Source organism: Salmo salar, chromosome ssa19, assembly GCF_905237065.1.
Source record: "Salmo salar chromosome ssa19, Ssal_v3.1, whole genome shotgun sequence".
In the NCBI taxonomy this organism is placed as follows: Eukaryota; Metazoa; Chordata; class Actinopteri; order Salmoniformes; family Salmonidae; genus Salmo; species Salmo salar.
Genome location: NC_059460.1, coordinates 10,475,167 through 10,488,521, shown reverse-complemented (window position 1 = coordinate 10,488,521; position 13,355 = coordinate 10,475,167). Strand labels below are relative to the sequence as shown.

At 44.3% G+C, this 13,355-nt stretch overlaps 1 protein-coding gene across 3 annotated transcripts; it reads right to left on the bottom strand.

Annotated features, from left to right (window-relative positions):
* Positions 1 to 54: 54 nt before the first annotated feature.
* Positions 55 to 12,908, bottom strand: pdk3a (pyruvate dehydrogenase kinase, isozyme 3a). Of its 3 annotated transcripts, none has more exons than XM_014157258.2 (11): positions 12,141 to 12,903; positions 8,385 to 8,526; positions 8,071 to 8,142; positions 7,490 to 7,674; positions 7,249 to 7,338; positions 4,984 to 5,061; positions 4,575 to 4,654; positions 4,392 to 4,493; positions 4,098 to 4,208; positions 3,769 to 3,882; positions 55 to 3,618 (listed from the first exon to the last, which is right to left on the bottom strand). In XM_014157258.2, the coding sequence occupies exons 1-11, from the start codon at positions 12,238 to 12,240 to the stop codon at positions 3,469 to 3,471; spliced, it is 1,224 nt and encodes a 407-aa protein (XP_014012733.1). In that variant the 5' UTR covers positions 12,241 to 12,903; the 3' UTR covers positions 55 to 3,468. The 3 variants fall into 3 exon arrangements, with proteins under 3 accessions (XP_014012733.1, XP_014012735.1, XP_014012734.1); XM_014157260.2 differs by lacking the exon at positions 12,141 to 12,903 and adding an exon at positions 9,041 to 9,799; XM_014157259.2 differs by lacking the exon at positions 4,098 to 4,208 and having other exon boundaries at positions 12,141 to 12,908.
* Between the last annotated feature and the right edge of the window lie 447 nt (positions 12,909 to 13,355).

Below are 13,355 nucleotides of genomic sequence, written 5' to 3'. Positions count from 1 at the left end.
ATCTCTTTTTCAACAGATACGGACTCGTTTGCACACACGCATAGGAAAAAAAACTGGCTGTTTTGTTCTCTTTATTGTAGCTTTGGAAAATGAACAGTAGGTATTGCAAGCTTGACCTCATGCTGAATACCTCTATATTGTTGTATAGCACTGTGTCTACTATCTATGCTAGCCGCTACTGTACCACATGTATACATACAAAAGTTACTGTTGTGATAAGATTGGCTGCATACGTCTGCACACACTTTCTCTACAGGGAGGAGTTCCTACAAAGTGCAGTCATCTCCTTACATCAGAGATACAGTAAGGATGTATGAGTAATCACTTCACACCGGTTCAATGTATTACCATACTGTATATATAAGCTACTAATACCTTTGAGGTACAAAAAAGGTAAGGAAGGATTCACTACCTTATCTACAGCTAAGCCCACTTTAAAACTCCTTTTAGGTGCCTCCTTGGCAGTGCTGGAATGACTTAGTTCAGGTTTTGCTGAAAACTGAGAATGGATGATGTCAGATCAGAGCTCCATGATTGGTCCAAGTTTGGCCCACTTTTCATAAACCGGCCAATGAGAATGAGGATAACTAAAAAACACAAACAAACAAGCTAATAATATCCCAGAGTTAACTCTTATCAGAGAGGCCTAATGAAATGTAATCAGCATATGAAGACATTGATGAAGAAAAACAGTCTGTGTATACTGTAGGTGAGTTTTAAAATCAAAAAAGAGGGAGGAAAGAGCCCTCTGGAATAATCATCATCCAGTTACACAAAAAGAAATGCAAAAAAAAATTGAAGTAAAAAACAAACAATGGAGTTTCAAAATGGCTGCTGTTTTACACCACAACAATGCCACAGATTCTTCTTGACACTTAGATACAAATATCAATCCCTTCCATCCTTAAAGAGCATTATTCACACACTTCAACCAATGACAGCTATTACATGTCTTATCGGAAAACCATTCAAAATACTAGTTGATGTTCAAGCTCGTTCAATGTTCAGAAGGTTTAGTAATACCACTACTAGGTGAATTACAAGGTTGAGTCGGTGTGGCGTTGTTAGCGATAGCCTTGGTTAACGTGAGAATGTTCATATTGCTTTGCAGGGTTGATGGTGCCACAGGGGGACAAACAAGGATAACAAAACGTAGATATCTTTAGGATAGGTCATGTAGCCTTTGCATGGTCTTATCAGGGTGTGGAAAGAGTTGGGAGGGTTAACAGTAACACATGTAATGCTGGAGAGGTTTATAAGCAATAAGCTACAGGAAAGACAAGGCTCACATGGTGAACCATCGTTAGTTAACATTAGCGTCCTGAAAACATCCCTTTTCTTTGAGACTCAGAGCAGTGTTTCCCATAGAAAACCTCCTAAATGGAGCACCAAGTTGTTCAATAAAAACAACTTAACGCCAAAAGGTTTTTAGAAAGGGGGCAAGACAGCTAGGTGGGCTGTCTCTGAGTATACAGTTTTAACCTTTCAAAGAGTTCAGGAAGGATCAGTATCGCTGGTTAAGATCTGGGGGAAAGATTGACGATGCCTATTTCACTAGGTTCTCCTCTCAAGCCAACACATCACAATACAGTAAAAACATAAAACAATGGGGTTGAAATGAAACTATAGCCATCAGGGCATTTGTCATGCAATACTGTTTCTTAACTCCACTGGATATCATAAGGTGAATGCACCATTTTGTAAGTCGCTCTGGATAAGAGCGTCTGCTAAATGACTTAAATGTAAATGTAATGTAAACTCCTCAGAGTTCTAAGTCTCCCCCTCTTTCTGAGATAATGGAATAATAATTAATAAAAAAATGCATCTGTTTGTTCCGGATTCTTTCCATAATATAATGCAACATGCGTAATGCATAATAACTATCTTTAGTTAGTTTAAAGCTTGTTCCCATCGTTCCTAAAATGTTCTTATAGGTCTGGTTAGTCACTACAACTCTCTTTTCTATAACTTGGCATTGGCCACGCCACTGTAACCATGACAATCGTAACTATGACAACTGCCCACCCTGACCCTATTTGTGCCTAATTAATCTCGTGCCCGGGTCGAATTGCTGGCGCACATAGTCTGAAAACGGGGTGGTCAGTGCTATCTGGGTTCCTTGGGATGTCCCTACCTTAACCCTTTTACATTTCAACTTCAATGGGGTAGGGATGTCCCAAGGACTCCAGATAGCAGGGACCGTAATAGGGTGGGACTGAGTGCCATGCTAATCAAGTCAAATTCTAAGCGAATCACACAACTATGAGGCATGTCTTTATATCGAGGCAGGAGAGGGTCGTCACTAGTTAGCACAGCCACAAAGTCATAAACCCTGCCTGTCTCTAAAATGTCTCTTTTTAAACCTAACCTTAACCAAACTGCTAATTTTATGCTTAACCCTAACCTTAAATTAAGACCACAAAGTGTATTTTTGTATCCAATGTTGACTTTGTGGCAGTGGAAGCTAGTGGTAACCGACAGGAAGTGAGAGATAGCAACAGTTTTATTAGCTGGGACTTTGCAAAATTGTCAATCAAAATAAATGTTCTATTACATAAACAATATTATTTTGGGGAAGCCCAATTGATTCTGAGTTCGGGCATATAAAGTTTATATGTGAAAACAATTTCCAATATGCATACTTTCAGATTTTCCGAACTCACTTCCTTGTTTAAATCACTTGCATTTTGAAGTCCACAATGTAGCTGGGGTATGTTCTCAAGGTTGGGCTAGATGGTGATGGACAGAGATCAGACAATTAAAATCGACGTCTGTTTTCGCCGCTCCTGCCATAGTCTCCCATTCAAGTTTCATTCTGAGGCGCTGTGAGACCAGACGGATCGACCGGCTGGTGGACGAGATTAGTGCCCATTCAAAATTGTGTCCTCAAAGGGAGAAAAGGAGCTCCTTTTCCCTTTTCTCAGTCGGGCCTGAAACCCAAACCCTCAGCCTGTCACAGCCTTCTGCTTTGTAGGGGAGAGAAGAGAGAAACAGAGGTTCTATTATGTTTGACTGAACAAACCGAGACTGGACACAGAGAGAGCAGAACAGAAACCTTTCCCAGCCCAAAGACAGAGCCTCTAGCTACAGTGGCTGGAGAGAACCGCAAGGGAGTGCTGTGGTCAGTAAAGCTGAAGATAAGGGATCGAAAGAAAGAGTGGCTGAACTCAACCTCAACCATCTCAAACTGAGTGTCTGTCCACCAATCTGGTCACTGTAGTCCCATTTAGAACAGATTGTGAAGAGGAACAACTGACCAAATAACCTATCAAAGGAGTCAGGGGGTGGGGCTAAAATCCTGTTCCAAAGTCCACCCTGGGACAACAACATCAATGACTGCAGAGAGGGCGTTGTGTCGCCGCGGCAGCTGAAGTTAAACCCATGATGAGTTTGTTAGCGAGGGGATCATTGAAGGGGCAGAGTTCAGTGTTCCAGGCAGGTGGGCGGGGGAAGCGTTTTAGGGCAGAGTTATCGGTTGGCCTTGTAATTTGATTTGCTGGTGTCTCGTGGCTCTTTGCTCGGGTTGCTCCAATCATCTGCCTCAGGGCTGGTTTGGTAGTGTCGCCATGCCGACTTATTAAAGACGGGCAGGCGCTCGAACGACTCACTGGACAGAGCCTGGATTGGGGGCGGGACAAAAGAAGAACCAATGAAAAGGGATGGAGTGATGTTGATAGTGAATTGTATTACAGAGCAGAGGTATATCAGAGTCTGAAAATCACAGAGTAACATCAAAATGATTGGTGGTGTGAGAGAAGCCCCTCCTACCTTGAGATAAATGACAGCATCAGTGCCAACCCCTTCCATGGAGTAGAGCTTCAGGTCTCCCTGAAAATACCTGGCATACAACCTAGAGATGGGCAGACCATAGCCAAAACCAGCCTGGAGGCAGGGAGGGAGAAGGAAGAGAAAGTTGGGAGTCAGAGATAGCAGACAAGAGAGGGAGAGAAATACTACATAGGTGAGAGTGTATATAAGGGCAGTCACTTCTTCAGAAGATGATGTTTACAATCACTACAGAAAAACACTGGCATCTGTTACTGGCTTCAGAATGAGTCAGAAAACCTGAAAAATATGGGGAACGTGTATGTGTGTACCAGTGGGACAGTGCTGGAGGGTTCTAGGCTGGGCGTGGGGGCAGTAGAGTACATGTAATTAAACAGACGATCGATCTTCCTCAGAGGTACACCTCCACCCCTATCACTGATCTGACAGAGATAGATAAAAGAGAGAGGAAAGGGAGAGAAAGAGGATATGTCACGACTGTACATTTGACACACTGGGTAAAAGATGATGGTAAATCTAACAATTTATAGAGCATTTATCATACATCTCACTCATAGATGGCATGTCTAAGTATTGGCAGGTGTGTGTGTGTGTGTGTGTGTTACCTTTATGGACAGGTCCTCTTTTCCCAGTGTGACTTTGGCCTTCACCGGAGGTAAGCCCTCCTTACTGTCCTCATGGAGCTCCACGGAGGCCCGCATAGAGTTCTACACACACCAAACAGTTTCATTAGTATGATGATGGTCGTGCATTGTGTATGTGTACTTGCGTGTGCGTGCGTGTCACACCTTGAAGAGTTCAAACAGCATGTGGAAGAGGTGAGAGGGAACATATACAGCCTGGATCGATTTGTCTTTGTCCTGTTTCACTGGGACACAGGGAGAGAAAATAAGATATCTCTCTCTATATATATATAATCACAGCAGGACTAAATCTGGCCTCTGCAACCATCATCTCTAAATAGAAGCAGTCCTGTGGCTACAACACTTCCCATTAAAGGTGGAGCTCTGTTATCTCTCACACAGAGAGGGATCAGAGATGTTATGAAACCACAAACATTCTGTAATACGTGTGTTTAGACAGCATTTAGAGATCAAAGATATCATGAGACGGTGAAGAAAGTTTGTGTGTGTTGACTGTACATTAGACAACATGGAGCGGGATCAGAGATGTGGTAAAACAGGGAAGATGTCTTACTGTTGAACTCCTGGATCTGGAGTGCAGGGGCAGCAAGGTAGTACTGTTCACACAGCATCTTGGCTGTCTCATAGGCATCTGAAAATGGAAGGCGGTGTCACATGATGGACAGATGGATACACGCAATCATGCACACAACTACCTAAGAAAAGCAGAACCATTTGGGGGTGGTAATGAGAGAGAAAAAGGGAGAAAGAGGAAGGGATTAAGGGGAGAGAGATGACTATTGTTTTGCTTCAGAAAACTGCCATCATCACTATTAAGGTTAGGGTTGGGTTAAACCAAGGAGGCTGAAAAGATTTGGCATGGGCCCTCAGATCCTCAAAAAGTTATACAGCTGCACCATTAAGAGCATTTTGACTAGCTGCATCACCACTTGGAATTGTAACTGCTTGGCATCTGACCGCAAGACGCTACAGAGGGTAGTGCGTTATGGCCCAGTACATCACTAGGGCTGAGCTCCCTGCCATTCAGGTCCTCTATACAAGGTGGAGGAAGGCCCTAAAAATCTTCAAAGACTCCAGCCACCCAAGTCATAGAGTTCTCTCTGCTATTAAATGGCAAGCGGTACCGATGCACTAAGTCTGGAACCAACAGGACCCTGAACAGCTTCTACCACCAAGCCATAAGACTGATAAATAGTTAGTTAAATAGTTATCAATAGCTGCCAGGACTATCTGCATTGACCCTTTTTGGGCACCAACTTTGACTCATCACATACACTGCTGCGACTGTTTATTATCTGTCACTTTATTCCTAGTTATATGTATAGTGCATTCACCACATGACCAAAAATGTGGACACCTGCACATCAAATATCTCATTCCAAAATCATGGTCATTAATATGGAGTTGGTCCCCCCTTTGCTGCTATAACAGCCTCAACTCTTCTGGGAAGGCTTTCCACTAGATGTTGGAACAATGTGGCGGGGGACTTGCTTCCATTCAGCCACAAGAGCATTAGTGAGGTCGGGCACTGATGTTGGGTGATGAGGCCTGGCTCGCAGTTGGCGTTCCAATTCATCCCAAAGGTGTTCGATGGGGTTGAGGTGAGGGCTCTGTACAGGCCAGTCAAGTTCTTCCACACTAATCTCGACAAACCATTTCTGTATGGACCTCACTTTGTGCACAGGGGCATTGTCATGCTGAAACAGAAAAGGGCCTTCCCCAAACTGTTGCCACAAAGTTAGAAGCACAGAATCGTCTAGAATGTCATTATATGCTGTAGCGTTAAGATTTCCCTTCACTGGAACTAAGGGGCCTAGCCCGAACCATGAAAAACAGCCCGAGACCATTATTCCTCCTCCACCAAATTTTACAGTTGGCACTATGCATTCAGGCAGGTAGCGTTCTCCTTGCATCCGCCAAACCCAGATTCGTCCGTCAGACTGCCAGATGGTAAAGCGTGATTCATCACACCAGAGAACGCGTTTCCACTGCTCCAGAGTCCAATGACGGCGAGCTTTACACCACTCTAGCAGACGCTTGGCATTGCACATGGTGATCTTAGGCTTGTGTGAGGCTGCTCGGCCATGGAAACTCATTTCATGAAGCTCCCAACGAACAGTTATTGTGCCGAAGTTGCCATCAGAGGCAGTTTGGAACTTGGTAGTGAGTGTTGCAACCGAGGACAGCCTATTTTTACGTGCTACGGCGTTCCCGTTCTGTGAGCTTGTGTGACCTACTGCTTCGCGGCGGAGCCGTTGTTGCTCCTAGACGTTTCCACTTCACAATAACAGCACTTACTGTTGACCGGGCAGAAAGTTGATGAACTGACTTGTTGGAAAGGTGCCATCCTATGACGGTGCCATGTTGAAAGTCACTGAGCTCTTCAGTAACGCCAATCTAATTCCAACGTTTGTCTATGGAGATTGCATGGCTGTGTGCTCGAATGTATACATCTGTCAGCAACGGGTATGGTTGAAATAGCCAAATCCACTAGTTTGTAGGGGTGTTCACATACACTATATATACAAAAGTATCTACCTCAATTACCTCGCACCCCTGCACATCGACTCGGTACTGGTACCCCTTGTATACAGCCAAGTTATCATTATTCATTGTGTATCTATTATTACATGTTTTAGCTTTCTATTATTTCTTTGTCTGCGTTGTTGGGAAGGGCTCGTAAGTAAGCATTTCACTGTTAGTCTACACCTGTTGTTTACAGATCATGTGACAAATACAACTTCATTTGTTACCACTGCTTCTGAAAAACACAGCGAGTCACACAAAGATACACACCCCGCCCCTGACCAGTCCTCACCTTTGACTACTTCAGCCACGTTGCAGGTGGGGTCTATGCTGCCAATATGTTTGGGGTGGGCTGGGTTAGTGTCATTGCCGAACAGGAGAGCTGAGGAGACAGACATGAACATTATGGATACCATAGTTCCCCCAAAGACATAACGCCTTTACACACACACTGTCCACATATCTTAAACATCGTCCAGCGGACATGTGCGTATTAACGTGCTGTAAATGTGTGTCAGAGTGTGTGCTCTCACTGTGTTGGTTGATGAGCATGCGGAAGGATATGCGGTTGGTGTAGAAGCGGTCCAGAAAGTACTGGATGTTACTGCTGATGAAGGGGTCGAAGCCAAACTTCTCCTTGTACTCTATAACCCCCTGGGCCATGGTAGGGACCACGTCATTATGACGATTACGGATCTCTATCAACAACTCCAGGAAACTGAGAGAGAGAGAGGAGAGAGAGAGTAAAAAAAAAACTTATTTCTGCTGACTTACAGTTGTCAGCTGGGGTTGTTATCAGTGGTTCCTATCTAAATCTCGCTCACATGGTGTGACACTGTTATGGTATAAATATACATGATTATCTGGACAGGTAAGTCCAGGAGTTTAGCATTAGGTGAGTATGAGGACAAGGACACAGGCAGTTTGCAGTAAGCTACCCTCTACCCCTCCACCTCTTCATAGCTCCCATCATCCCCCTCTCCTCCAAACATCCCTCTCTCAGGTTCTCACACTATTCTACCTCCCTGCTGTCTTCAGTTCAACATCAGATGATTGATCTGTTGAACCAAAAAGGAATAAAATATCTAGAAAAAACATTGTCCTCCATACTCACTCATTGAGGGCCTGAGGATCCTCTGGTTTTCTGTTCTCATACCCCAACAGCTCCACAAAGCTCTGCATGTACCTGAGGGGAAACACACACACACACACACACACACACACACACACACACACACACGTCATTCAATAAGTTTGGGCTATGTAAATTGCATGTTTGTGCTGATGTCACTGGCATGTTTGTGTGTTATGACTCATTCTCACTAGACTGGTCCCATATGTTTTTGTGCTTTTGCCAACTCCATCGCTCATTGTCAAGTGTTTGGCATGATAGCACAAACAGACTGGCACTCAGGCTAAATGTCTCACCATTTCTGCACCAGTTTGATTGAGGGCTGACTGAGCAGGTTATCAGGCAACAGGTTGACCTCTCTCATGGTGTTAGCCAGCCTCACCGGCAGCTCCTTCCTCAGGAACATAAAGGATGTCTTCTCACATGCATTGTCCCGACCTAGAGGAGGAGGTGGGAGGGGAAGGGATGGAGAGTCTTTTAAAGTTGACTGGGAAAATGCACTCTAAAAAGCAAATGGCATTCTACCATGATGTTCAACTTCTCTGTCTGAAAAAGCAACAAAAGACACCCCTCTGTGACATATTGATGTGAACAAATGGACATCCCACCATGGTTACAATGTGATCAATGCTGGAAATACCAAAGCTGCTGTGTGTTTGACTATAGGCACATCCCAGCATCTCTTTCTCACTTACATACACAGTCCACATGCTATCCATAGATACTTCAATGTGTGTTCTGAAACAGCAATGAGTAATGTTTGTTTAACCTCCAGGGAAAGGCGCCCAAGGCAACTAATGCTGGGCCGAGGCGTGGCTAATTTGATAAGAAAGGTTAAAATAGGACTAACTGTCTGCCTATTGTCTGAGTGTGTTCAGCCTATTTTAGCCTTTCTTATCACAGGCAAGTATGCACACACACACGTGCCACAAACACACAGAAAGAAAATTACAGTGGTTCAATAACAGCAGTGGTCCTCCTGAGCAGTCTCTGGTTCCCAGGCCCAGACACAAAGGCAGGATTATGAAACAGTTCCAGTGACGCAACAAGACATGAGCTGTTATTACTGTAGACCTGTGACTGTAGCCTATCTGTATGAAAGAGGGAGAGAGAGAGAGAGATAGGGGGGAAAAGAAACAGAAAGCTTCCCTTTTGACTTCATTAACTAAATTGTTGCTTAGCAGTCAGAAACTGATGATTTAACAGAAGTCACATAGGGAAGCATGTTATTAACCCATACTCAGCATATGTGTCTTCTGACAGGACACAATGCCCCCAGTCATGCTGTAGCTACAGGCTATAGCCCCCAGTCATGCTGTAGCTACAGGCTATAGCCCCCAGTCATACTGTAGCTACAGGCTATAGCCCCCAGTCATACTGTAGCTACAGGCTATAGCCCCCAGTCATGCTGTAGCTACAGGCTATAGCCCCCAGTCATACTGTAGCTACAGGCTATAGCCCCCAGTCATGCTGTAGCTACAGGCTATAGCCCCCAGTCATACTGTAGCTACAGGCTATAGCCCCCAGTCATGCTGTAGCTACAGGCTATAGCCCCCAGTCATACTGTAGCTACAGGCTATAGCCCCCAGTCATGCTGTAGCTACAGGCTATAGCCCCCAGTCATATTGTAGCTACAGGCTATAGCCCCCAGTCATACTGTAGCTGTAGGCTATAGCCCCCAGTCATACTGTAGCTACAGGCTATAGCCCCCAGTCATACTGTAGCTACAGGCTATAGCCCCCAGTCATACTGTAGCTACAGGCTATAGCCCCCAGTCATACTGTAGCTACAGGCTATAGCCCCCAGTCATACTGTAGCTATAGGCTATAGCCCCCAGTCATACTGTAGCTACAGGCTATATTTAGCCCCCAGTCATACTGTAGCTGTAGGCTATAGCCCCCAGTCATACTGTAGCTACAGGCTATATATAGCCCCCAGTCATACTGTAGCTACAGGCTATATATAGCCCCCAATCATACTGTAGCTACAGGCCCCAGTCATACTGTAGCTATAGGCTATAGCCCCCAGTCATACTGTAGCTACAGGCTATAGCCCCCAGTCATACTGTAGCTACAGCCCCCAGTCATACTGTAGCTATAGGCTATAGCCCCCAGTCATACTGTAGCTACAGGCTAAAGCCCCCAATCATACTGTAGCTACAGGCTATAGCCCCCAATCATACTGTAGCTACAGGCTATATTTAGCCCCCAGTCATACTGTAGCTACAGGCTATATATAGCCCCCAATCATACTGTAGCTACAGGCCCCAGTCATACTGTAGCTACAGGCTATAGCCCCCAGTCATACTGTAGGTACAGGCTATAGCTCCCAGTCATACTGTAGGTACAGGCTATAGCTCCCAGTCATACTGCAGCTACAGGCTATATATAGCCCCTAGTCATACTGTAGCTACAGGCTATATATAGCCCCCAGTCATACTGTAGCTTCAGGCTATATATAGCCCCCAGTCATACTGTAGCTACAGGCTATAGCCCCCAGTCATGCTGTAGCTACAGGCTATAGCCCCCAGTCATACTGTAGCTACAGGCTATAGCCCCCAGTCATACTGTAGCTGTAGGCTATAGCCCCCAGTCATACTGTAGCTACAGGCTATAGCCCCCAGTCATACTGTAGCTACAGGCTATAGCCCCCAGTCATACTGTAGCTACAGGCTATAGCCCCCAGTCATACTGTAGCTACAGGCTATAGCCCCCAGTCATACTGTAGCTATAGGCTATAGCCCCCAGTCATACTGTAGCTACAGGCTATATTTAGCCCCCAGTCATACTGTAGCTGTAGGCTATAGCCCCCAGTCATACTGTAGCTACAGGCTATATATAGCCCCCAGTCATACTGTAGCTACAGGCTATATATAGCCCCCAATCATACTGTAGCTACAGGCCCCAGTCATACTGTAGCTATAGGCTATAGCCCCCAGTCATACTGTAGCTACAGGCTATAGCCCCCAGTCATACTGTAGCTACAGCCCCCAGTCATACTGTAGCTATAGGCTATAGCCCCCAGTCATACTGTAGCTACAGGCTAAAGCCCCCAATCATACTGTAGCTACAGGCTATAGCCCCCAATCATACTGTAGCTACAGGCTATATTTAGCCCCCAGTCATACTGTAGCTACAGGCTATATATAGCCCCCAATCATACTGTAGCTACAGGCCCCAGTCATACTGTAGCTACAGGCTATAGCCCCCAGTCATACTGTAGGTACAGGCTATAGCTCCCAGTCATACTGTAGGTACAGGCTATAGCTCCCAGTCATACTGCAGCTACAGGCTATATATAGCCCCTAGTCATACTGTAGCTACAGGCTATATATAGCCCCCAGTCATACTGTAGCTTCAGGCTATATATAGCCCCCAGTCATACTGTAGCTACAGGCTATATATAGCCCCCAGTCATACTGTAGCTACAGGCTATAGCCCCCAGTCATGCTGTAGCTACAGGCTATAGCCCCCAGTCATACTGTAGCTACAGGCTATAGCCCCCAGTCATAGTGTAGCTACAGGCTATAGCCCCCAGTCATACTGTAGCTACAGGCTATAGCCCCCAGTCATACTGTAGCTACAGGCTATAGCCCCCAATCATACTGTAGCTACAGGCCCCAGTCATACTGTAGCTACAGGCTATAGCCCCCAGTCATACTGTAGTTACAGGCCCCAGTCATACTGTAGCTACAGGCCCCAGTCATACTGTAGCTACAGGCTATAGCCCCCAGTCTATACTTAGGCATATTGCTCATAACTACAAAAAATAAAAATAAATGACATGCCAATTGTGGCAAAAAAATCATGCAAATTATATCAGAACATAATTATCATTGAATACTGTAGCATACTATAAAAACATTGACAGTGTTCAAGGGAATAAAAACAACACTTGCAAGGATGTTCACCTTCAGAGATTCACATCGCCTTATGTTTGTTCGTCAGGATTTCATTAATATTACAGAATAATAGACAACCGCCTAGAATTCAAACACATTGATAGTGACAGCCCATCAACAAGAGAGTGTAGGCCTAGTCTAGGCTACTTACCAAATTCCAAAAATTGCTTGATGGAGAGAGGCGACGGTGAAAATCTTGAATAATATTCAATTTTTTTGGTGTTTTTCAATAAAACCGCAAACAGCCTCATTGTGAAAAGTTGCTATTGTAGATGTCGTTCTGGAATGATGATGGTTAAATTAAAAACACTCCACCACATCCAATGACACTGACAGCGATGCGCATCCTCCACAGACAACGTCTTCATTTGACGTTTCTCTCTGTCTAAACCTGCAAATCACTGAACGATATCACTAAAAGTGTTAATGTAGCTTAATCATACAATATGTAGCACTTCTATTTTCCGGAATGGCTTCGATGGAATATTGTTGCACAGGACACTACGTACTGTCGCGAGCATAACGCAATCGCTCATGACTCTGTGTCAGTTGATGTTGAACGGTGATTGGTCGACACTTGCTCTGTCAAACCCGGAAAAGAGAAAATGGGAGATAGCGATTGAAGTGCTGGTCTGTCTGCCAGAAAGGGGCGGGCCTGCAGCAGTTTAACATGCCGGTTAATTGGATAGAATTAAATGTTGCTTTGAACGGTAGCCGTCACTGTGTATCTTTGATAACTGATGCCAACACGCATGTAACTGATCCTGTTTTTTTGTGTGTATAGCCGATCATAAACGTCAGCTAACCTTGAATAAGTTATGGAGAGGGCAACAAACAGATCAGCAACATAACTAGTCTACATAGAACACCTGTGGATACAGTGGAAAATGTACCCACTTTTCATACTTGAGTAAAAGTATAGATAACTTAATAGAAAGTTACTCAAGTATATTTAAAACCAAAAACGTTTAGACTTTTACTCGAGTAGTATTATACTGGGTGACTTTCACTTTTACTTAAGTATCAAAAGTAAATGTAATAGCTAAAATTTACTTAAGTATCAAAAGCATAAATCCTTTCAAATTAAATATTTTAAGCAAAGCCGAAGGCACAATTTTCATGTTTTTAAAATGTTTGTATGTATTGCAAGGCACACTCCAACACTCAGACATTATTTACAAAATATGCAATTGTGTTTAGTGAGTCAGACAGGCCAGAGACAGTAGGGATGACCACGTGTTCTCTTGTTAAGTGTGTGAATTTGACAATGTTCCTGTCCTGCTAAGCATTAAAAATGTAACAAGTACTTTTGGTTGTCAGGGAAAATGTATGGAGTACATTTTCTTCAGGAATGTAGTGAAGTAAA